The 26,235-nt window shown below is 36.6% G+C and overlaps 2 protein-coding genes across 25 annotated transcripts in view; one reads left to right on the top strand and one right to left on the bottom strand.

Moving 5' to 3' along the window:
* Positions 1–23,014, top strand: part of LOC131519902 (pyridine nucleotide-disulfide oxidoreductase domain-containing protein 1) — a 48,222-nt gene extending 25,208 nt beyond the window's left edge. For 3 of the 4 annotated variants that reach the window (XM_058743472.1, XM_058743471.1, XM_058743473.1), the window contains 10 exons: positions 4,360–4,479; positions 7,503–7,631; positions 9,686–9,759; positions 12,858–13,018; positions 15,193–15,293; positions 17,057–17,192; positions 18,240–18,352; positions 19,211–19,333; positions 21,433–21,570; positions 22,166–23,014. In XM_058743472.1, the coding sequence (XP_058599455.1) occupies positions 4,360–4,479; positions 7,503–7,631; positions 9,686–9,759; positions 12,858–13,018; positions 15,193–15,293; positions 17,057–17,192; positions 18,240–18,352; positions 19,211–19,333; positions 21,433–21,570; positions 22,166–22,414 (1,344 nt within the window). In that variant the 3' untranslated portion in view covers positions 22,415–23,014. Of the gene's footprint in view, positions 1–1,790; positions 1,944–4,359; positions 4,480–7,502; positions 7,632–9,685; positions 9,760–12,857; positions 13,019–15,192; positions 15,294–17,056; positions 17,193–18,239; positions 18,353–19,210; positions 19,334–21,432; positions 21,571–22,165 lie in introns of those variants that run through there. The other variant, XM_058743474.1, reaches the window with a different exon arrangement.
* Positions 4,832–26,235, bottom strand: part of LOC131519887 (cationic amino acid transporter 3-like) — an 85,961-nt gene continuing 64,557 nt past the window's right edge. For 10 of the 21 annotated variants that reach the window (XR_009265855.1, XR_009265858.1, XR_009265861.1 and 7 more), the window contains exon 3: positions 23,023–23,134. The gene's annotated coding sequence lies outside the window, so the exon portion shown is untranslated. Of the gene's footprint in view, positions 5,765–23,022; positions 23,135–26,235 lie in introns of those variants that run through there. The other 11 variants (XR_009265850.1, XR_009265852.1, XR_009265851.1 and 8 more) reach the window with 3 other exon arrangements.

Raw genomic sequence — 26,235 nt, 5'->3', positions numbered from 1 at the left:
ATTCAGTGTGACTATTCCAGAGTTATAAGACTTAATTTTTTGCTGATTTTGTAAATTTTGTATAATAGAAGAAAAACAATTTTGGATTCTAGGCCTACCTGTTATTTACTGCCTGTGTAGCCTTGGCAAACCTCTGTATCTAAGTTGTTTCACTTCTAATATTAGGATAGTATCTTCCTTGTTTACTTGAAGGAGGTTGGGAGTTTAAGATATACTAATATATGTGAAAATGAATTGGAATAACAAACATTATGCAAATGTCAGTTATTCTTAATATTCAGAAGTAGGAAATTGCATCCTTTTTATCATTTATTGAACATCTATATTATGTATGAGCCAGTGTGCTGAGTACCCAGAAGACAGATTGAAAGTATAGAACATACACCAAAAAGTCACTAATGGTCATCTCTGGAGTTGGGGAATGGCAGTCATGGTGGGGTAGTGTGAGATTTAGGGAAGAGTAAAAGTGACACTTTATTTTATATAGGTATTGTTTGTTTAATGTTAAAGAACATGTTTTCATGGCATGTGTAATTTCTAAAGGGGAAAAAAGATTAATAATAACATGTTATATATGGAGTACTTGCTATGTACTAAACACTCTTCTAAATGTTTTAAATACATTAACTTATTTAATCCTTAAAGTAATCCTATGAAATGGGTTCTTATATTATCCCCACTTACAGATGAGGTAAATGAGTCAGTGAGGCTGGGTAAATCTCCAAGGTGTGTATAGATAGGTTTTGAATTCAGGTTGGCTCTGTAACCCTCATGGTTAATGAGTAGCACTTTCTCAGAATGGTAACAAATCTGCAAGACAAAGTTATCATTATAATGTGGTAATTATCCTTATAGTGGCAAAAAAAATTGCAGTTGTATTGCAATACATATGTATTTATTTTTATAAATATATTTTGAATGAGTGTCAGAGCCTGCCTTTGAGATCAAGAAAGGCTTTACATAGGAGGGTGGATTGAAACTGAGACTGAAAGAATAAGTAGGTTTTGCCATGTTTGCAAGAGGTTGAATGGAGGCAGGCATGTGCCAAGATGATGAAAGTATATGACTATATAATATGTTGTAATAGGTATCAGTTCAGTTCTGCTGGAATGTAAATTCAGTGCTGAACCAATAGTCAGAGGGCAGACCATGGTGGGCTTGTATGCTATGATGTGGAATTGTATTTTATCCAAAATTTAGATGATGCCAAACTTTTGGAGCATTTTTAGCAGGTGAGAACACTGAATTGGAGATATAACAAGTTGGTATTCATCATTGTCTCAGTACCAGCTAAGCCATAGGCATTGGCTGCAACTTCTCAGGGAGAAGAGCCCAATAGTAGTGTTCTATGGAACACCGACATTTAAAGGAAGATCAGAGAGAAAGGAAGCCCTGAAAGTGGGCACCCTATTAGTCTTAAGTCAGAGAGGAAAACTATGAGAGAAGAAGAGTTTGTTTCCCTGAAGCCAAAGATGGCAAAAGTTTAATTAAGTGCAGTGGTCAGTGGTGTCAGATCCAAGGATAGCAGGTAAGATAATGACTCAAAAGTGCCTATATCTAGTAAATTATTGGTGACTTTGAGACAGTTTACACCATTTTCAGAAATTAGTGGGGGGTAACTCTAAAATGACAGTAACGATAAACTTTTCTCTTTTGAAATTTAGCTGCAAAAGGAGAAAAGATAGGGTGGCAGCAAATAGAGAACATGAAGACTAGCATTAAGTTGAGTTTTATTCTTTTTTTTTTTTTTTTTTACTGTTGATTTATTCTTAGAGTGAGCGAGCACATGAGCAGGGGAGGGGCAGAGAGAGGGAGACACAGAATCTGAAGCAGGCTCCAGGCTCTGACCTGTCAGCACAGAGCTCGACGTGGGGCTCGAACTCATGAACCACGAGATCATGACCTGCGCCAAAGTCACATCCTTAACCAACTGAGCCACCCAGGTGCCCCGAGTTTTATTCTTTTAAGGTGGAAGACACTTTAGCGTGTTTACCTATTGAGATTTAGAAACCAGTAGGAAAGGCTGAAGATGAAGGAAAGCAAGGAGTACATAATAAGGAAGGAGTCCTGAGGAGGTGAGAGATGATGGCATATAGAGCACAGATTACTGGATTCACCTTGAAAAGGTAGAAATGGGTCATGGAAGGTGGACTGTAGTACGGAAATGTATATAGATGGTGGGAAAGAAGTCATAAGAGTTCTTAGTAGTCTCTTTGAGCCAAGAAGTAAAGTGATTTGCTGGGAGTGCTGAGGATGGAATGTGTTTGGGAAGCATTAGAATGGTGAACGTTTAGAAAAATCACCAAGGGGGGCGCCTGGGTGGCTCAGTCAGTTGAGCGTCCGACTTCAGCTCAGGTCACGATCTCACGGTTCGTGAGTTCGAGCCCCGCGTCACGCTCTGGGCTGATGGCTCAGAGCCTGGAGCCTGCTTCCGATTCTGTGTCTCCCTCTCTCTCTGCCCCTCCCCCATTCATGCTCTGTCTCTCTCTGTCTCAAAAATAAATAAACATTAAAAAAAAAAAATCACCAAGGGTTGGAAGATGTTACTTCGATGTTACTCTTGTCACTACATTGACACATAAACACTGATGGTTTAAAAAAGCTTTGGTGGCTAAACTGAACTAGTGGTTGTGTATTCTTCACTTCCAGGCACTCAGTGAAATAAATTAAAGCTAGTAAAAAATGGTAATTTTATTAAATCCTGACTCTTCAGTGCACATCTTTTTAATGTTCTGTGTGATGAGATGGGATGTATGCATAAAACATTTGTTCCACATATGGGGCTAGGAGGGAAAAGCAATTGTGCAGTTGCTGAGTTGCAAGAAGAATTAATTACCTTTTTTGTGGAATACCAATTTTACTTGAAAGAACAACTGACAAACTAATTTCATATTTGGAAAATGAGTGAAAACAAGTGACAGTATTTGTTGCCAGTATAACAAAATTAGAGCTTTTAGGCCAATATAAGAATTTTGGAAAACTCCTATTCACTGTGAGGCTCACGGTACTTAAAGACTTTTCTGATGAGATTGTTTGTGACAATAATGAATGTGGTTTTTGATATTGTATTGAGTTGAAATTAACATGTGGAAGATCTCCATAACTTTGTGAACCACTATTGTCCAGATGACAAATGTGATGTTACACGATCCATTCAAAGTGCAGGATAGACCAATAGATTTCAGAGTAGTAGGGTATGAAAAATTCTTTGATAATGGTTTCAAATTCTACACTGCAACTAATCTTTAAGAAACCACACTTGAGTTTTAGTATAACATCAAAGAAGAATATACAGTTCTCTAAAAAGGCTGCACATCTCTGTCAGCCTGAACTGTCTTCATAAATTTAACCAAATTAACATACTGCAATAGTTTGAATGCAGATGCAGAGTATGGAAGCAGTTTGAATGCAAAAGCAGGTCTATTAAGACCAGATATTAAAGACATTTGTAAAAATGCAAAACTGCCATTCTTCTCACTTAATTTGTTTTGGAAAAAAAAGTTCTCTTATTAAAAGGATATTATATCTGTTTAACATGTATTGGATCTATTATTCTTAAGTGAATTAAGAAATGTTTTAAATTTTTCAGTTTTCATTTCTAGTAGTTGCAAATATCACTGAGTTTAACTTACACAGACTAAAGTTCTTTGGAGTCCTCAGTCCATTGTAAGAATATAAAGGGAGAGTCTTGAGACTGAAACGTTTGAGAACTGGTAGGGCCATGTAGTAGGTCTTACAAGTAGTATTGAAGGGGTAGCTGAGGTCAAATACTAGTCTGCAAGGTGTGGTCTTTCCACTGCATACTGGATATAGGACTGGAGAAAGCAGGTTGTTCAATCTGTGGTTGTGAGTTTTCAGGGTAATTAATGGTTAAAGACGAGAGCAAGGAAGTATAAGTGGGCAAAACACGAAATGATCTACAATGGAGTCTTGGCTGCATAGGAAGAAAAGTGAATCCAAGAGGATGCTGATGGTTTTGGACAACAGGAAAGAGTCCAAAGACTAGCTCACAATAGAGTTAGTTAGTAAGTAGAGAAAACTATAAGGATACAGAAACAGACAAGCTGTGTAATTAAAATATGCAGAAGTAAGTAGAGTTAGCCCTCATTTTCCAGGCTAGGAAACTAAGGTGCAGGTACTTGGCTGACTTGCCCCAGTGGTAGGATTGTCATTTGAGTTCAAGTCTTAAAATGCGAGTTAGCCCTTTTTTCACTGTATACAGTACAGTTGGCCGACGTTCTTGTTTTATGAACATTAAGTAGTATATAAAAATAAATGAAAATATTTTCATTATTTAAAATTCTTAAAAGGAAATATTTTTTTGAAAATTTACATTTTCACCTTTTTGATTTAATACAGGTTTCTAAAGTATTGGAGGAATTTGATGTTGAAGAGCAACCGAATACCATGTTAGAAAATCGCTTTCCCAACATTAAGGTTATAGAATCTGGAGTAAAGCAACTGAAGAGTAAAGAACATGTAAGAAGTTTTTTTTTTTTTTTTTTTTTAATTTTGTTAAATGTTTGCTTATTTTTGAGAGAGAGAGGCAGAGCACAAGCAGGGGAGGGGCGGAGAGAGAGGGGGACATAGAATCCAAAGCAAGCTCCAGGCTCTGAGCTGTCAGTGCAGAGCCCGACATGGGGCTCGAATCCACGAACTACAAGATCATAACCCGAGCTGAAGTTGGACACCCAACTGACTGAGTCACCCAGGCACCCCTAGAAGATGTTTTTCTTAATGATGGTCCATTGTTAAATATTGATGAGCTTTCCCTGCTTTCTTTTGAACCCATCTGTACCCCCACCACTACTAAGTTCCCTAGCATGTAAAGTTTAGTAACACTGATTTCTTTTTATTAGGAAAATTTATACTATTTCCGAATTTATTGGGATTATATAATTAGTTTGATTTAACATTTTAGGTTTTACATTTCAAATTAGCATTAACATTTACATAGTGTCTGTTGTGTTCTGGGCACTGCGATAAGTGCTGGGATACAACAGGAACATTACAGTGAACTTGGCCTGGGAGGTCTCATTGTCATAGGGAATATAGACATGCACATGTATTAATTATATATACATGTGAAAAGCACAGTCACTGAAGTATTATCAAAGCTCTGATATTAGGGATTTTGGAGGACCTCACAGAAGGAGAAAATGTTTGAACTGGGTTTAAAAGGTGGGTGAATTAAGAGTTCTTAATTAAGGACATTGTAGGAAAACGAGGTTGCTTGTTCAGAAACCCAAAGAAAAGCAGCACGTGGAAGAATAACATCGTCAGAGGTACTGTGGTGGAGATAAAGAGAGGAGATTGGCAGACTAGGGCAAACGAATAGGACTGTGAAGAGCTGTTTACATCATGCCAAGATGATTTATTTTACAGTCAGTGGAGAAATAAAGTGGAGGCAGGGATGGTAATATATTCTTTTAGGAAGAAAGATCTGATACCAATGTTGAGGATAAAATGGGGTGGAGTGAGTGATAGTGGCCAGCAACCAAACCAGAAGGTGGTTGCAATAGTCCAAACTGATAGAAGGCCTGAACGAAGACCAGAACTGTGTAATTGGAAAGAATGGCGCAGGTATGAGTGCGATTTCTCCTGTAAACTTAGCAGGACTCAGTAACGCATTGGATGTGGGAATGAATAAGGCAGTCGAAGGAAACATGTTGTCAGATGATTAACAATATCCTCAGGTGAGCTTTAGGCAAGATGAGAAGTAGGGTTTCTAGTTGTTTCTCTACAGCAGCTCTAATTTTTCACCCTTATGGAGAAAACACATACATAATACATTTGAAACACAAATAATTTGACAGTAAAAAAATAAGAAAAAGGACTAAATTTTATGAGAAAAAAATAAAAAATCTGAATCCCAAAACTGGAATAAATTTCTAACATTTACAGTAGTACATATCCTATCTAACATCCATGTCCATTAATTTGTAAATTGAGGTGGGCTCAAATGTAGACTAATAAATTGTGAGGGAATTTATATTAGGGCATTTGAATAAATCCAAATGCCACCCATTACCATTTGAAGTGTCCTGTATGAGCTCATGTCTGTATTCTCTTATTTGTCCTTTATATTCTTTGATGAATTAGAGATTGTGTGTTTTATCTTCATGTCTACTTACAAAAATTTAGCAGTAGCCAATGAAAGGAGTTTTTGTGTTTGTTTTTACAACATAAAATGTAAATTATTTTTTAAATTTGGTCAGTTTCTGTTAATTACTGTTTGTCAGATAAAATTCCCACCACATTACATTATCTTCAGAAAGAATTGCACAGAATTTCTGTATGCGTTATACTGTGTTGAATTATCATCAGTTTTATGTATTTGTTATGCAGCTGAAGAGTTACAGTGGGTAACAAATGGCTCAGTGGGTATCAAGTGCTATCTTATGATTTGTTATGTTTTATAAGTCAAACACATGTCACAGTGTTAATCTCTAAACCATTCCAACAAAGTCTTGTGTCATAGTCACATGTGTGTGTATATATACATACACATACATATATGCTTATTAAAAGCTCCTACTTATGTGCAGATTTCCATTTGATTTTAAAGAATAAAAACAATGGATCACAAATATATATTTTTAGACTCAATAATATTATTAAAAATTAATATAAATGACTTTAAAAGCTAGTACATGTTAGGATTTAAGGTTAATGTTTTTCACTTAATATGAAAATATCCCCAAAGAATATTTGTTTGTGGTTAGGTGATTGTTATTTGTACTTAAGAAGAATGCATGCACATGCAAACTGGGGAGGTAGAGTGGGGGAGGGAGGGAGGGAGAGAGAGATTGAGACATTGAGATTCTTAGAATCTATGCTCAGCACAGAACCTGACACAGGGCTTGATCCCATGACACAGGAATCATGACCCTGAGCCAAAATCAAGAGTCAGGTACTTAACAGACTGAGCCACCCAAGCTTCCCAAACACTTTTAATATTTTTAGATTAAGAAGACATAGTGTAACCTTTTTACTGCACTGTACTCCTCTGTACCCATAACAAATACTAAGGTATGATGCCATTAGAATTACTAGATCTTCCTACAATAACTTCCATTGAGATCAGAAATATTCATTAAGGCCTACCTCAGGTATATGATCAGAATGCTTGATTTAAAAATTTCTGAATGTTTAGTTTTTAACCTGAGGTCAACATACCTCCCTGAATATAATAAGATTCCCTAAGTTTTAGGCAAAATCTGGTGTGAATGTATGTTTTTTTTCCAGGGAAGAAAGACTGTTTTGCCCTAGATTCTCAAAATGGTTCGTGGCCCTAAAATGATGGTGAATCACTGGGTTGGAGAATGCATTCTCATGTTTACTCTGATTTGCAATTGCTGTAACAACGTATTGAGTGCCACCAAGAGGCAGCCTTAATGTATTTTTTTTGCTTTTGTCTTACTGAATTTTGTATTTAAAATGAAACTGTACCCATGTATAAATATGTTTCTCCTCTCCCCTTCCTTGCCCTGTTTTTACAGTGCATTTTAACAGGAGATGGCAGTCAGCATGTATATAAGAAACTCTGTCTGTGTGCTGGAGCTAAGCCAAAGTTGATATGTGAAGGAAATCCTTATGTATTAGGAATCCGTGATACAGACAGTGCTCAGGTAACATTCTGAGATGGGGCCACGGGAAAGGAACATGAATATTTCATAGACTTCCTTTATTTGAATCAAAGTATTCCACTTACAGTGTTAATTCTTAAATTACAGAAGAGGTTTGTTTTGTGATCCATAAACCAAGAAATAGTTATAATGTTTTAGTATTGCCAATTTCAGTTTGGTTGTAGCTGATAATTTTTCCTGTTTTTAGTCCCATGCTGATGTTCTGTGTTCTTTCCGTTGTGCACTATCCCAGATATAATGACTAAGCTGAAGGTTATAACTTAAATTATACACACATTCATTACTGTATTTTGATTGGGAATAGTGATTTGTAGCCTAAATAATGTAGCAATCTTTTTCTACAAAGGTAAGGCATATTCCAAACTTACTGTACTCCTTAGCAAAGAAATTAATATTCAGATCTTTATGGTCCAGAATCATGACAGAATCCCAGAACTAAAAAATTCATTTGGTTTATTGTTCTGCTCAAGAACCATAGTAAACTATCCCAATAAGGTGAAAACTGTGTGGAACCTTCTACAACTTCTTCTGATAATTTATTGCAGGGCTTCAAGGTTTATTGACCCTTCTTGCCAAGAAGCTCTTCCTGGTTTCCAGTTATAATACTTTGTCTTACCTGTAGCTTATTGTTGTAGTTCTGTCCCTAAGGTGATAATTTTATGTATACTAATAATATTTTATATTCTTGAAATTGATGTTTTCTTTCAATCTTTCTTAATTTAAAACTTTTTTAAAGTTTATTATTTTGAGAGAGAGAATGTGTGTGTGAGCAGATGAGTGGCAGGGAGAGAAGGAAAGAAAATCCCAAGTAGGCTCCGCACTGTCAGTGCAGAGCCCAACATGGGGCTCGATCCTACAAACCATGAGCATAGCTGTGTTCCAGCGAGGCTGCCTACATACATGAATTCACTGACTGCTTATGATAATACTGTGTGACAGTATTACTCCCAATTTACAAATAGCAAACTCCAATAGATTAATTATTTACCTACACTTAAATAGCTGTTACCAGAAGTACAATATAAACTTATGCCATTCATCTCCACATCCAGTGCTTTTAACAGATCTTTCTTATTTACTGTCCTCAGAGAAAGGCTGACTGAAATTAACTTAAGGTTTTTTTTTTTTTTCTGGTAGAATTTTAAACCAGTCAGTTTCAGTGATTATTTATTGAATATTACAATAAGTTTTTGGGTGAATTTAATAGAAATGGTAACTTGACATGGTAGGAAGAGGAAATTTAGCTATTGAGATGTCATCCTGATCCAGTGAGACTATTCTGTACTTTCAAAAGTGCCATAAAAATGACCATGGCTTCCCTAAGCTCATTGTGATAATTTTTTTTAGGGGGCAGAAGAGGGGGGTAGAGCCATCAATTGATTGTCTTATGATAAGAAAGTAGCATTTTTTTTTTTAATTTAGACATTATCGTGCCTGCTCTTAACAGCTTTATTTACATTATCTTAATGCTTACAGAGACGTAATAAAATACAGTCACTTCTTGTTTCCATTTATATTGAAGAAGCTGAGGCACAGAAGGGTTAAGCAACTTGACCAAGTTACTAACTGGGGGAAATTAGTAACTCCAGGGACTCTTAACCACCAAGCTGTTGTGCTTCTCATTCCCGTAAGTTTCGGTGTTGAGTGAGTCCAGGGAAGTGCCAACTGACAGACTAGAAGAAAAGGAATAACCCTGTATGTATACAGATCAGTGTCATGTTAGTAAGTTGGTTTGATCAAGTAGTTAGGAATGTGATGAACTAGAGCTAGTGCCTCTTGCTGCAATTCTGAAGTACTCTAGATGTAATGACGTAAAAAGTCAAATCATAAGAGGCATTGCTATAAAGGCAGTCTGTGTGACAGATAGAGGAAAACATTTGTAATATTGGGAGGCTGTTCCTGGCAGAGTGTGAAAGATTTTTGTTCCTTTGTAAATCAGGTAAAATTTGTACAATTTTAAGAACATTATCAGTGAAGCCTTTCTTCAAGTATTGCCCACTATTACAAAATACTATCTCATTTTCTTTTTAATATAGGAATTTCAGAAACAGCTTACTAAAGCTAAAAGAATAATGATCATAGGGAATGGTGGCATTGCACTTGAACTAGTGTAAGTATATATTTTTAAATATCATTTAAACACTACTCTATGACTCATAATTGTTGGCAGACTAGAAAACATCCTGTTCTGAAATTCAAAGATAAATAGAATTGTTTTTCATAGATTTTCAAGGAGAAAAAAATCCATTTTATATTTTTAGCTTCATGGAATTCATAGTTGTAGAAATGTCATTGTAAAACATGAGTTTAGGGAAGGTTTTAGGTCTCAAGGGGTCACAGGTGACTGGACAGATGTGATCCATACATGTGTTTGGTAGGCATGTACTATATTGAAAAACAATTTAAATGTGCACACCTTTAGAGATTTCTAGTCACAATATCTACCCGTTTTATTGTTTACACCCATCCTGCTTCATTCATTTATAATGCTACCTGTTGGGCCCATGAAACCCACAGTGTGTTTGACTCCCTATTTTAAGATGTGGTACTCCCAGCTCTTGTTTTTTTGGAAGTTGAAAAATGTGAACCCATCAATTAATGTGAAATACTTTCTTAAAATGATATTTCAAGTTTAAAGAACACTGAAGAATAAATATCCTGCTATGGTCTACAGAGCATTCATTTTCTTTATGATTTTATCTTCCATTGGATGGCTGAGATGGAATAGTCTGGACATTTTTAGGGCAGAAAGTTGAGTCCAACTACAAAGAGGACAAATTTGAATCAAAGTAATGAATTTGCCAAAGCTTTGTCCATTCCTATTCGCAGACTAGGTTTTTGCTCTTCTTTTTGACAGGATAGTGATTCCCAGTGGAAGTTTCTATGAGTTCCTAGATTGCCTGAGTACTAGAGATGGCAATCATTCTTGTAATTATGAAATTTATGGCACTGTATGGAGAACAGAAAAAACTGGAGATTCCAAATCAAACAGGTCTAAGAAGGAGGCACATGACAAATTTTCTCCATCAGCTATCACCAAAAGTGTAATTTAATACTATTATTATTTACACTGGAAAATTTTCTTGCATTCAGAAATGCTCAGTCTTAAAACGTGTAATCCTATTCCTCATTTTCTTGAGGTTGGAGATATAAGACTAATCGGACAAAGCTTATAATTTTGTATTGAATAAACTCTGATAGTTTTTTTTTTTTTTTTTTTTTTTTTTAAATTTTTTTTTTCAACGTTTTTTTTTTATTTATTTTTGGGACAGAGAGAGACAGAGCATGAACGGGGGAGGGGCAGAGAGAGAGGGAGACACAGAATTGGAAACAGGCTCCAGGCTCCGAGCCATCAGCCCAGAGCCTGACGCGGGGCTCGAACTCACGGACCGCGAGATCGTGACCTGGCTGAAGTCGGACGCTTAACCGACTGCGCCACCCAGGCGCCCCTAAACTCTGATAGTTTAAGAAAGGCTGCATAGAATGCGATTGTCTCCGCTTAGGTCCACTGAATGATCAGGTGTTTCATCTCATGGTGAAAAATGCTATATACAAACCCTTTTTGCTCTTTAATAGCCCTTGTGTTTCCTTGAGGCTAATGCTGATTTTCTTCAGTGTACTTTTATTTCAATTACTACCTCTGTTTTCTTCTTTACTAGTGTAGGTTAGTCTTTTCTTTTCAGACATTTTTTTAATGATTTCAAAAAAACATAATACTTCACTGTTTATTTTTTAAAAGTGGTTTTAAAAATGAAAGTATTTCTGCTATATATGTGATACTACCTCCATGGTTATGCATCTCGCTGAGGGCATGGTTCATAGTCTAAGGGCATCTTGTGAGGTAGGACGTATATAGATGTTACTCGCGGTTACTTATAATTGTGGCCTACTAGTCAAGCATTAGTATTTTAAACTATATTGATACTGTGTTATACTATTATATTACTTTAAAATTTTAAAAAAATGGTAGAGGAGTTTCTTAATAAAAACTAAGGAAAGTGTTTCATAATAACTATGTGCCTATATGTAAATTAAAATATGAAATTTATTACTGAATGTGTATTCTACTTTCTGCTCATCAGCAATCCTATGTGATCTGAGCAACATAGAATATTCACCAAATAATCTGAAATTTAGTAACTAAATATTTTTTTCTGCGGTAAGGGAGCAATTGTCACAAAGCATGAATGTCAGGTGACCTGAAATCAGATGTACTAAACCTTTTTTTCTATCATTTATTTATTGATTAGTTTGAATCATTTATTTACTGAGAAGTTAATGTGTTACATTATAGCAGTCTGTGAAATAAACATGGCAGTACTTTGTACCATAAGTAAATGTTAAAACTTCTTAACACATAATATTCTTATTACCTCTATAGGTTCTGATAAAGTCCTAGTATAATTAGGATGACCATATATCCTGTTTATCATGGATGGTCTCAGTTCATCAGTTGTACCAAAACAATAATAGCAGAAAAATATAATGGACTTCAGGGACTTAGTGAAATGAATACTAAGCAAACCACATTCTCTGTGACTAAACGTAGAGATAAAATAGATCCCCAGGAGCTCCAGCTGTCTCATTAGTGGTGATGGCCTATACACACCATGGCCATTCTGTTCTTTCTTGATTTTTCTGTGAACCGGATCTTTCTTCGGCTGAATGGCTTAGAAATTATTGAGGTGAAGGGAAGGGATTGCAGGGTAATGGTTCCTTTATAACAAAGTTAAAATTGTAGTTAATAACTCTGATTCTCTCCTTTGAGTACACAAAATATTTGTTACCAAAGAGTATGCTATTGTCAATACTGTAACCATATACCATGGATCCATTCATCCATTATTGATTACACTATAACCACATCAACAAAGCACTGCTCACTCCTGGGAACCGTGGGGAACATTCATATAGTAACTGTTGGAGAAATTGAACCCTTAGAAGTAATGCTCATTGTAATGAAATTTTATTTGATACTCACTTACACATGCTTGTCATTTTTATGTTCTTTAAAATAAACTGGATAAATTTATTATTTATTCTACTTTAGCTCTTATTATCCTGAAAGAATATTACATTCTTCCTTATTTCTGTTTGCCTTAAAACACTCTTTTGCCTTTGGAGAAAACTGTTATTTACAAAAAAAAAAAAAAAAAAGATTCCTACTCAGACTTTTTAAATTGCTCTGAGTAACTTTATTCCTTTTAGGTATGAAATTGAAGGCTGTGAAGTCATTTGGGCCATTAAAGACAAAGCCATTGGGAATACTTTCTTCGATGCAGGTGCAGCTGAATTCTTGACTTCAAAGCTCATTGATGAAAAACCAGAGGCTAAAATTGCACATAAAAGAACCAGATATACAACTGAAGGTTAGTATAGCATCTATTCATTAATTCACAGATGAAACTGTTTCTTAGCCATATAGAAAAAGGCTATAAGAACATGGAGTAAAAAATACTACAGTTGAGAGACAGATATATAGATAATATTTATTTCCTGTCTCCATACACAGGATTTAGACTTTCGAGGATTTTTTTTTTTTTTCAAAGTTTATTTATTTTGAGAGGGAGAGAGCACGGATGGGGCAGGGGCAGAGAGAAATAGGGAAGGAGAGAGAGAGAAAGGGAATCCCAAACAGGCTCTGGCTGTGAGTGCAGAGCCCAGTGCAGGACTCAAGCCCACAAACCCTGAGATTATGACCTGAGACAGAACCAAAAGTTGGATGCCTAACCAGCTGAGCCATCTAGGAGCTCCTATCCAGGACCTTTTTTTTTTTAATGAAAACTGTGTATAATTAAGACTGGAAATTTAAAGTGAATTAAACCAGCCCATCTGCATCTTTGCAAACAGATGGTACAACTGGACAGCACCTTAGGTAATTTTACAAAAAAAAAAAAAAAATGCAATGATTTAAAAAGGAAATACAAACCTAGATTTTTATTTAAGAGGCTTTTTAAAATTTTTAACTTTTGGCTTATAAAATTCAAAAAATTCTGTAAGTGTTGAGGGTGCTAAAAGTTGACAAAATGTTTAAAAACTGTTGGCTAATTGTTTAACTGAATTATAACTCGCATATATTAGTTTCAGATGTACAATAGTGATTCAGTATTTTTATACATTATGATGTGATCACCTCTGTAGGTTTAGTTACCGTTTGTCACTGTACCAAATTATTACAGTATTGACTATATTTCCTATGGTGTGTACTTTATATCCCCATGACTTATAACTGGAAGTTCATACTTCTTAATCCCGTTCACCTGTTTATCCTGTGCACCAGTTCCCTCCCCTGTGGCAACCACCAGTTTATTCTCTATATCTGAGTCTGCTTCTGCTGTGTTTTGAGTTTGGTTTTTTTTTTAATTATTTTTCTAGTTTAACTTGCCTGCATTTATTGTAAAATTTTTATTGAAGTATAATTAACATACAGTGTTCTGTTATTTTCAGGTGTACCGTAAAATGATTCAACAATTCTATACATTACTCTGCTCATCATAAGTACACTCTTAATCCCCCTTATTCCACACACACATCCCTTCACCCACCTCCCCTCTGGCAACCCCCAGTTCTCAGTTTTTGAGTGGGTTTTTTTGAGTCTCCTTTTTCTTTGTTTCCTAAATTCTACGTATGAGTGAAATCATACGGTACTTGTCCTTCTCTGAGTTATTTCACTTAGCAGAATATCCTCTAGGTCCATCCATGTTGCAGATGGTAAGATCTCATTCTTTTTCCTGGTGGAGTAATATTCCATTGTGTGTATGTGTGTGTACACATACACATGCACACCACATCTTCTTTATCCATAAATCTGTCAGTGGACACTTGAGTTGATTCCTTATCTTGCTTGTAAATTATGCAAGTTCACATAGGGGAGCATACATCTTTTTGAATTAGTGTTTTCATTTCCTTTTGTAAATTCCCAGTAGTGGAGTTACCAGATCATGTGGTAATTCTGATAATTTTTTGAGGAACCTCCATACTGTTTTTCATAGTGGCTGTACCAATTTGGATTCCCACCAACGTGCACGAGGTATCTTGTTTCTCTACATCCTTGCCAACACTTGTAATTTCTTGTCTTTTTGATTCTAGCCATTCTGGCAGGTGTAAGGTGATCTATCTCATTGTAGTTTTGATTTGTATTTCTCTGACTAGTGATTTTGAACACTTTTTTATGTCCTTGTTAGCCATCTATATGTCTTTGGAAAAATGTCTATTCAGGTCCTCTGCCTGTTTTTTTATTTTGGTTGTATTTGTGTTACCAAGTTGTAGGAGTTCTTTATACATTTTGGATATCAACCTTTTATCAGATCTCACCCTTCATATTGACCATGTATATAGTATGGTTTATATTCAACACTTGATTGAAAAATTACCTGTTCTATAGCTCTATATCACAAAATATTAAAACGATCAATACAGATAAGTTAGTTTATGCTATATATGAGAATCATGACATTGCCTAAAAGCTTGAGAACACAAGTATGCTTCTCTGCCTGGAAGTTTTTTTATCATTTGAATTTTGAATTGAGTTTTATCTTTTCAGGAAGAAAAAAGGAAAGACAAACCAAAGGTAGTGCTGGCAATATGGGCAGTGCCTTGGGACCTGATTGGCATGAAGGCTTGAATCTTAAAGGAACAAAAGAGGTATGTGTTCATACACTAATTAAACATGTGTAGATGGAATTTTAAATTCTTGAACCATTCGTTGAAGACTGGTTACAAATATAGTCCAACAACTGCTAGGTCACTTAAAATCCATAGTGCTAGGATAGAACCAATAGCAGCTGGCCCAGTTCCTTACCTTAAGAGATAAGTGGATATTTAATTCCTCAAAAACTGACTGTTCAGAGTGGCCAAAATGAACAAATCAGGAGACTATAGATGCTGGAGAGGATGTGGAGAAACGGGAACCCTCTTGCACTGTTGGTGGGAATGCAAACTGGTGTAGCCACTCTGGAAAATAGTGTAGAGTTCCTCAAAAAATTAAAAATAGACCTACCCTATGACCCAGCAATAGCACTGCTAGGAATTTACCCAAGGGATACAGGAGTACTGATGCATAGGGGCACTTGTACCCCAATGTTTATAGCAGCAGTCTCAACAGTAGCCGAATTATGGAAAGAGCCTAAATGTCCATCAACTGATGAATGGATAAAGAAATTGTGCTCCATGATAAAGAATAGTACTCCATTGTGTACTACGTGGCAATGAGAAAGAATGAAATATGGCCCTTTGTAGCAACATGGATGGAACTGGAGAGTGTTATGCTAAGTGAAATAAGCCATACAGAGAAAGACAGATACCATGTTTTCACTCTTATGTGGATCCTGAGAAACGTAACAGAAACCCATGGCGGAGGAGAAGGAAAAAAAAAAAAAAAAAGGTTAGAGTGGGAGAGAGCCAAAGCATAAGAGACTCTTAAAAACTGAGAACAAACTGAGGGTTGATGGGGGGTGGGAGGGAGGGGAGGGTGAGTGATGGGTATTGAAGAGGGCATCTTTCGGGATGAGCACTGGGTATTGTATGGAAACCAATTTGACAATAAATTTCACATATTAAAAACAAACAAACAAACAAACAAACAAACAAACAAACAAACTGTTGCCCTTCTTTTTAATTCTCCAGGCACAGAGATTTCTACAGTGAATATACCTGTCCTATTTTAAATTAATCTTTTCTTAAAGGTCACCTCCTATGCATTATAATATTTTACAGGTTATTTGATAAATTCTAAATACACATTTAATACCTTAATTGGATAAGATGATTTGCTTTTACTCATTTATTAGGTATTTGTTTTTAAATAATTGCTAAAAGGCTATGATATATAAATACTGTAAGAAGCATACACGGAGTTCTTATTACTTTGTATGATTTCAGCCTCAGGTAGTTTGGAGAGGAGCTGGCTTCATGTTATACCTCATTTTTGTGATAGAAATTATGCAAAATCAGTTCTTCTGCACCTTCAGATTCTAAGTTTAGTAGTATTTTTAAACTGAGCAGCAGTTTGGTTCAGTAAACATTATCTCCTACATACTTGGTACTTTACTAAGGTTCTGGGATATAATAGTATGTAAATCAACATAGATCTGCCCTCAAGAGGGTTTTATAGTTCTCTAACAGTGGAAATTTTTAGAAAATATATTTGTAATTATCAGTGAGGCTGATCTTAAAAAGCATCCTTTGGTGTTACCTGTCAGTGCAACTACTTGTTCTCTTAAGTTCTGAATGGATTTCTTCTTACTGCCTTCACAAACAGAAATCGAGATTATATGGGGGCATCCAGTGTGTTTTCATTTATATTTTCCATATGTTTCTACAAGTGTATTGTAATTTTTTTTTTTTTATCAGTAACCCAAATCAGTCTTTTGGGAAGTATTATTTACGGTAACCATTGTTTCTTTTAGTTTTCTCGTAAGATTCACATTGAAACTATGTGTGAAGTAAAGAAAATCTACCTTCAGGAAGAATTTAGAATTTTGAGGAAAAAGTCCTTGCCTTTTCCGAGAGACCATCATAATCAGCCAGTCACAACTGATAAAGGTAAGTAATTAAGAAAAAATGTAATAACCAGTAATTTAAAAGGAGGAAACTTAAACATAAAAAATAAACATGAGGGGCATCTGGATGGCTCAATCCATTAAGTGTGAGACTTCAGCTCAGGTCATGATCTCACAGTTTGTGAGTTTGAGCCCCACTTCGGGCTCTGTGCTGACATCTCAGAGCCTGGAGCCCACTTTGGATTCAGTGTCTCCCTCTCTCTCTCTGCCCCTCCCCCACTCATGCTGTGTCTCTCCTTCAAAAATAAACTTAAAAAAAAGAGTAAACATGAAATCATTACTTAATGTAAGTCATTTCCTTTTCACTACTTAATCTTCAAGTTTCCTAATAATTGATATAGTGAGCATCACATTTTACATGGCATTCATGGTGTTTTGCCCACCACAACTCTGTGAGTCAAATGAAATATCTTGCAGATAAAAAAGAAACTAAAAAAACCTTTATGCTTTCAGAGATGAAGTGACTTCCCCCAAATCAGATTGAAAATCTGTAATTTGGGACTAATTCCTGTTCCACATCTCCTGTGAGACCTACCACTATTTGAAGAAATACACTCAAACTAGTGTGTAATATTCCATTGTTTTGAATTCTTTGAATTTTTCCACGGGAAGAGTTAATGTTACAGTTTGACTAAGAACAGTAAGGGAAAACATTGAAAAATGAGTAATGTAGTTGGGCTAAACTCTCTGGAGTATATAATGTATTAATATTTTTAGATGAATAATTTATAAAGTGATTATCAATTTAAATTTACTTTGTTAGAAAAGGTCTAGGTCTAAATTTGAAGGGAAAATGTTTAGAATGCTGTAATGTTATCAGTATACCCAAAACAAGGAGATAATGTTGATTGTATTATAATTGTTTTAGCAAATGTGCCTTATAAAAATTATTAAGCAGTGTTGTTTTAAAGTACTCTCCTGCCATTTTCTTTCACCCTTTATTCTAGGTATTATAGTCACATAATGCTATGGATAACTTGTGGTGATTACATTGGAGAATAAAGGTTTTGTTTATTTTGTTTTGTTTTAGAAGTATGGCCTGTATATGTGGAATTGACCAGTGAAAAGATATACGGCTGTGATTTCATTGTCAGTGCTACAGGAGTTACACCAAATATAGAACCTTTTCTCTGTGGCAACAATGTAAGGTGAAGGTTTTTTTTTTTTTTTTTTTTTTTGTCCTGCTGTGAATATTTTTATATTTTTTTTAATGTTTATTTATTTTTGAGAGAGACAGAGAAAGAGTATGAGCAGGGGGAGGGGCAGAGAGAAAGGGAGACAGAATTCAGGGGAGGCTCCAGGCTCTGAACAAGCTGTCAGCACACAGCCTGAGACGGGGCTCAAACTCACAAACTGTGAGATCATGACCTGAGCTAAAGTCGGATGCTTAACTGACTGAGCCACCCAGGTGCCTCATGCTGTGAATATTTTTAAAGTACTGTATGAAATTTAACTTTCAAGCATAAGTAACTGTTCCTTGCTTAAGTGTAAAACTGTAATTTATGGAAGGTGAAAACAATTTAGATCATATTCATGTTTGGATTTGCAGTATTTCTTATTGCGTAAAGTCCTTAAGCAGCTAACATCCCAGCATAAATGTCATCATTGATGGAACATAATGCACAGTTCATTTGTCTAAAGGTTGGTAAGAGACTGACACCTATGAATTCTTACAAGTGATTCTTGTAGAGAAATGCTAAAATGCTAAATGCCTTTTAGCATTTAAAGCTCACAAAACTGGAATATTGTAATTATGAGTGGGGTAGTCACGGTTACTGAGCGTTCCTGATGTTGAAAGTCTAAGAATTTTTGAGTTGGTCTTAGTAGCATTTTGATCCCCTGGAAATTGAGCTGAGTTATCTAAACTTTCAGCTATTATTTACTTTCTCATTAAAGATCAGCATACCAAGGTGTACAAATGTGACTTGTTCTTTTACTTTAGAATGACAAAGCCATCTTTCACTTTTCTTCCCATGTGTTCTCATAAGGAACATTGTTTAGTTTGATCTAGGCGAAGATGGTGGCCTGAAAGTGGATGATCACATGCACACGTCTCTCTCTGATATCTATGCTGCAGGTGACATCTGCACTGCATCATGGCAGCCCAGCCCAGTGTGGCAGCAGGTAAGCCAGCATCCAGGATCACATCTTCGTATCAGAGATTCCATCTGACGGTAAAGGAGTTGCTACCAGCAAATCTAAATATCTGGTTTTCCAACTTTTTTACTTTAAGAAGCTGTCATAGAGTTTTTTGTGACAATTAAAGAATTTTCCCTTTTGGTAAGTTATTATATAGTGATGGAACAGTAGTTTATCAGCACTGTCCAGTGGAATTTTATGCGATGACAGAAATGTTCTGTACCTTTGCAGTGTCTAGTCAGGTAATCACTAACCACGTATCTCTATTGAGCACTTAAATTTAAATAGCTACATGTATTTAGCATCTGCCAGACTGGACAGCACAGCTTTAGATTAATAATTACTGAGGTTAAACCATGTAGATAAATGATGACCCTATTCTGTCCCTGTGAGAACTGTGACTGAAAAAATTTCCTATAGTAAACAGCCTTCCTCAGCTGAACACCTCCACTGAACTGGACATAGACTTCCTCCTAATGGTGGAGGAGAAATCCTTGAGGAAGATACTCAGACCGTGGTCATAGGAGAGGTAGTCTCAGGGGGAGGAGAGACACAGTAGATGTTACAGATAAAAGACCCAGGCAACACTCCGTGTAAGACCAGCTCCACAGGTAGGGATATTACTCCTTCAGATCAACCATGGAGTGTGAAGTAGCAGAAGAGCTAGATGTATTTTAAGAGGCAGCTTCATTACTTTGTGTGTTTTTACCTACAGCAGAGCTGACAATCATATAAAAGTGCTTTTAGCCTAGGGGCACCTGGGTGGTATAGTCAGTTAAGTGTCAGACTCAGCTCAGGTCATGATCTCATGGTTCGTGAGTTTTTAGCCCCGCATCAGGCTCTGTGCTGACAGCTGGGAGGCTGGAGCCTGCTTTGGATTCTGTGTCTCCCTCTCTGTCTGCACACCCTCCACTCATGCTTTGTGTCTCTCAAAAAATAAATGTTAAAAAAAATTTTTTTTAATTTTTTTTTAAAAAGAGTCTAGCTTGTTTTCAGTTTTCTCTGTAATCATTCTCTTTCCCTTTGTGACAGATCTGTCATAAACTCTGAGTTTGTGGGATTTTTTTAACGCTTTTAAACCGTTTAGGATAAATTACATCCTTAATGGGTGTCATAAACTCTCGTATAGTCCGTGTCCAAAAATGACAAGGGTCTCTTGAGTGAATCTAATAGACCCTGTCTCTTAATTTGCAGAAGCAGTAAATAATAAAGTACACTAATTCATTTGTTTTACACAGTCCGAGACACAGACTGAAGGGACCTTGAAGCTGGTATACATTGTTTATGTTTATAGAGGAGACTGAATTAAAAAAAAAATCTATCAGAAATGATTGTGGTATTAGTTTTGCACACAAAAGGACATTACTAATTGCTTAGTGTAGGCTAGCTTATTTAAATCTCTTAATAGCCATTGAATAGGTGGTATACATTTTTGTTTCAGGCGAAGAAACTGAGGCTCAGTTAAATAAGTAGAAATAAAAACTTAAATATGTAGAAGAGTTGGTATTTAAATCTCTTGACTTCCAAAGCCAGTGTTCTATGCAGGATCACTGATAACCTAAGGGAAGAATTTAAAATGAATTCCCAGCATTGGTTGCTGAAATCTGGTAACATTTCTTGAGGCTGTTAGGACACCAACTAATATATCGATCTGCCTGACCACTGAGGTTTTATTGCATGAGAAGCCTTAACTATATAGCACCAAAATCTAAGGATTAGGAAAAGGAATGCTCATCTCTATTTATGCTGATGATAAACTTACTCTGTGAGAGGAGACCAGTTAATTAGTATTATTCTTCCCTGGTGTACCCTGAAATGTTTTAGTTGTTATAGTTTATTGAAACATACAGAGTTGGTATCATCCTTTAATTTTAGAATTCTCAAATAGCGGAATCCGTTTTGGTTAGTGTGGAATGGTGATTGTTTCTATGGCAAAGACAATCCAGCTGGTCATCTGACTAGCTAGATGTAATCAATCTCAAGGACTCTCAATATTGAAGCCCTTTAAGCAATTCTGTAAGGTTAAGGTGCTAGCATTTTTTAAGTGTGGACAATGAACATTATATCTCATTTTTTTATTTCAGATGAGGCTGTGGACCCAGGCTAGACAGATGGGGTGGTACGCAGCCAAGTGCATGGCCGCAGCTACTTTAGGACAATCTACTGACATGGACTTCAGCTTTGAACTTTTTGCTCACATAACAAAATTCTTCAACTATAAGGTAAGATAAACAAAGTAGTGCCTTTTTCTGCTTGTTCGCCTTTAATTATGTAATTTTATCATTTGAGTAAGTAAATGTATGGTTTTAGTCATTTTACAAAAAAATGACATCTCATTTCTTGCAAATCAGTACCTGGTATTACTGCTGGTCTTAATTCCTAATCACCACCTACCTTCCTACGATACTATTTTATAGTTAAAGGTGGGGGTGGGGGGGCATCTCTTCTAGACTTACTCCCTGTTGATGCATTTCTGCATTTCATTTGAGATCCATCCTTGCCTTGTAAGGGGAACTAATAGCTGTCATACTCAAGAATGAACTAGGTACTCTGCCATACTTATTTTACTCTGAGGCAAGTTTTTTCTTGATAATTGACTGATAAGGAAGAACACAGGTAAGACTTAAGGAGATTAAATCATGACTCTAAGCTAATGTAGTCCAGATCCTGCATATTTGCTAATTCACTAGATATTTTTAATGTTCATATATAGATTGTGTGTTAGTGTCATCTGTATAATAAATGCAGTGCTATTCTAGCATAATACAGTGTAACTACATACTGTGTTTCCTTTTTGTACTTTATCCCTGCATTTAGGTTGTATTGCTGGGAAAATACAATGCACAGGGCTTAGGTTCAGATCATGAATTAATGCTGAGATGTACCAAAGGACAAGAATACATCAAAGTCGTCATGCAGAATGGGCGCATGATGGGAGCTGTCTTAATTGGTGAAACTGATTTAGAAGAAACATTTGAAAACTTAATTTTAAATCAAATGGATCTTTCATCATATGGAGAAGATCTGCTAGATCCCAATATTGATTTAGAAGATTATTTTGATTAATAAAAGCATTTCAAGAGCTACATAATGTTCCAAATAATACAAAGTCACAATAAGGTAAAATTTAATAGAAGTGATAATGATTTCAGTGGCAAAGTTTTAAAATATATTTTTTCTAACTTAAAACCTAGCACTTAATGTAAATTTAAGTTATTCATTTCTAATTTAGCTTTGGGGCAGATTCAGCTAGGTTGTGATCTACTTAGCCAACAACTTGGCCTGGTACACCAGAATCATTCTGATTGAAATGTTAGGGCTGTGGTTTCAAGAGGCTTATAGTTTGGTTTTACTTCTAGAAATGTAGCAATAGTTTACTTACTAATATCATTTGTATTGATACTTTATTCCTTTTGCATTTGGATTCCACAGCTGTTAAAAGCTGAAATCACTCCCTTTGTAATAAGCCTATATATTCCATGTGATAACACTGCTATCAACAGTTATGTAAAAATAATGAGTTTATGTGAACTTTACATTTGTCTCATTTTATACTGTCAATTTTTATAAATCATGATCTCAAGTGTTCAAGCCTTCAATATTAATGAAATTGTCTTAAACTACAAAATAATGGTGTATACGTGCATAAAATGTTTTCTTGGAAAATTCGGAAACACTCTCTTCTTAGATTGCTGAAGCATGTTTGCAGACTTTTGGAAGTAATCTGAATTGTTTTCTTCCCTCTTTATCAGCTCCTTTAGAATGATACGTTTGAAGTGATTCAGTCTACAAACAAAAACAAACTCTCTTCAGATTAATAGTCCTCCTGGGTCCTTCTATATCGGTTAGCTCTTTAGTTAAGTGTCGGTGGCCTAGTTTTTGGTCTTCAAATATCTACTCAAATGTGAGCCCTATCTTGAAGGGATATGTTGTCTGAGAAACCCTAAATCTATGGACACAGCATGGTTTCACAGGCTTGAGAGTATTGGTTCAACCTTTGCTGTGCAGGCAGACTTCTCAACCAGTGTTGATCACAACCGGTATTGTGAACAAGTCCTCTGCCTACTTCAGGATCTTGATTAGATCTCTGCAGTATGCTGTTAGATGTTTCTTCTTTCACATGCTATAATGAAATAGGCAACTGGGATTTGGGAATTACAAGGACAGGCTATTCTAGTTATTAAACTGGCTTAAAATGAGTCCTCAACATGAGCCACCCTAAACACTGATTTGTTAATTTGTTCTGAACTAAAATTAGGCTATTCCTCAAGTCTGTCACTAAACTGTTATAGTCTCTGTAAGATTTACAGAGATGTAAAGAAAATAACCTGGTTACCAGAAGGCCTTTGGATATGCTCTAGGAACCAGAGTGTCTGCCAGACATGATTAGAATCAGTCTATTCTTCATATTTACCTGATTTGTGCTCATTACACAATATTCTGGAAACTGTGGCTTCCTAGGTACACAGTTTAGAGACAAGGATGTCCTCATCATCAGATATTCATAATTATTGATTCTAGTACCCTGATTTATATATCAGACTCTTGTTAACTGGTGAGTATAGCACAGCATAATAAACGCAGAAGTTTCTCTGGCTGCAAATTTAAGACCATAGTTACCTTCACCCACCAGGTGTCAGAACTCTGTGAGGGGGAACTGGTTAGTCCAGCTCTTCAGATAGAACAAACATGCAGGATGAAAAAAAGTTAAACTACAGCACCCAAACACTGCTATATATATTAGTGTCTTATGAGTGATTAGCCATTACCTGGTTCAAAAATAATTCACTCTTTTGCATGAAATTTCTCTTTCCAATCAGCCACTATAAACTCTTAGAGATTAGTCTTTTCTTAAATAGCATTTCTATTCAGAGAGATTTAAACTTTTCCCTTCATTTCTTAAAAATTTAACATGCCCTTAGTACAGCAATATAGATCATACACATACCACTTATCCTTTTTTCCTTTTATTATTTTACTGTTTTAAAACTGTGTTACTTTTGAATCTAGAACATGCTGTTCACAGCTTGCTTAATCTTTTAAATCCATTTTGGGATCTAGTATTGCCCCCATGTAGTCCTAGCTATATATATTAGCCTATAAAGATTTAAAAACAATGAACTAGGATGTGTTCCAATCCAAGATGGCAACATAGGAAGATCCTGAACTGGGCGCACCAAATCTACACCTGTTTGTAGGCAACTCCTCTTGAAGAACTGAGGACTGAACAGCTTCTGTACAATAAAAGATACACCACATGGAGAACAGCAAGAGAGACAGACATGGTAACCAAGGGTACCCACCCCTGATGCTGCAGACTGTAGTGAGGAGGATAGTAATGAGGTACCAGGAGCAGATTCATCTACCCTGGGCCACAGAAAATAAAAGCCCTGGCTTAAAAGAGCAACTAGAATATAAAGTAGCCCTTGAACCCTGCTAAACGGGAGGGGAGCTGCTGCAACTCTCTCTGGGTTGGAAGGTCTAACATGTGCCACAGCTTATGCACCTCCCACAACCTTGACAGCATAGATGGGAGCAGGGTCCAGGTGTCCTAACCAGCCTGCCACCTCAGTAAGCCCTGACACCAGCCCCAGCTGTCCCACCAAGGCAGCCCCATGGTGGTGCATACCAGGAAGCCCTGGTCGGTGCTCACTATAGCTCCAACTATCTCACCACACTGAGGCAGGCACAAAGCACACTGGAACACTTCAGGCCTGCACCACTGTGGTTTCAGACAGCTTTTCAGCACACCCCCAGCTGATGCCTTTTTTCAGCTCCAGCTGCCCTGCCAGGACACCCACACTTGAGCTTCCTTGCAGGGCACCCTCCATACAGAGAACCCTAGAGTGACCCCAGCCTATGCCCATTTCAGCTATAATTGTCCAAGTTGTCCCCTTTACAAAGCACCCAGTGACGTGCCCAGCCAGCAACCCACCTCAGCTCCAACTGCCCCCGTCAAAGTACCTTCTGCACATCCCAGAACACCCCAGCTTACACCCACTTGGATTTCAGCCATCCTGCCAGGGTGCCCTCTGCACGGAGAACCCCAGGACTACCCATGGCTTGCACCCACTTCAGCATTAGCTTTCCTGCCAGGGCACCCAATGCCAAGAGCCTCAGGACCCGCCCCCAGCCCACACCCACTTAATCTACCACTCTTCTACCAGGGCAGCTCCAGCAGGGGGTACACTGCAACCCCCATCCCATGCCAGACAGCAAAAGTCACCAGATACATACAGTCTACACAGAGGACAACCACACATAAAGACCATTCCTTCAAGTTTAGGAGGAGTAGCTCTACTGTCTAATTCATAGAAACAAACACAAAGTTAAGCAAAATGAGACAGAGGAATGTGCTCTAAATGAAAGAACAAGACAAAACCTCAGAAAAAGAAAATGAAATCAAGATAAGCAATATGCTTGATGAAGAATTTAAAGTAATTGATCATAAAGATGTTCACTGGACTACAGAAAAGAGTGGGAGAACTCCATGAGAACTTTAACAAAGAACTGGAAAATAAAAACCAGAGTTGAAGAATACAACTGAAATGAAAACTACACTAGAGGGAATCAAAAGTAGATTAATGATGCAAAAGAACAGTCTGGGAGATGGGGTAATGGAAAGCAGCCAAACTGAACAGCAAAGATAAAGATTTATTTATTTTTTTCCTTAAGTAAACTCTATGCCCAGCGTGAGGCTTGAACTCACAACTCTTTGATCGAGTCGCATGTTGTACCTATTGAGCTAGTCAGCTGTCCCCCTCCTGCCACCTGCCCCAAATAAAGAATTTTTTAAAATGAGGATAGGTTAAGGGATCTGTTGACAACATCTAGTGAACAAACATTCATATTATAAGGACCCCAGAAGGAGAGAAAGGGGCAGAAAT

This window comes from Neofelis nebulosa, chromosome 8 (assembly GCF_028018385.1).
Source record: "Neofelis nebulosa isolate mNeoNeb1 chromosome 8, mNeoNeb1.pri, whole genome shotgun sequence".
Classification (NCBI taxonomy): Eukaryota; Metazoa; Chordata; class Mammalia; order Carnivora; family Felidae; genus Neofelis; species Neofelis nebulosa.
The sequence above is the reverse complement of the archived record's forward strand: the minus strand, read 5'-3'. Positions and strand labels throughout refer to the sequence as shown.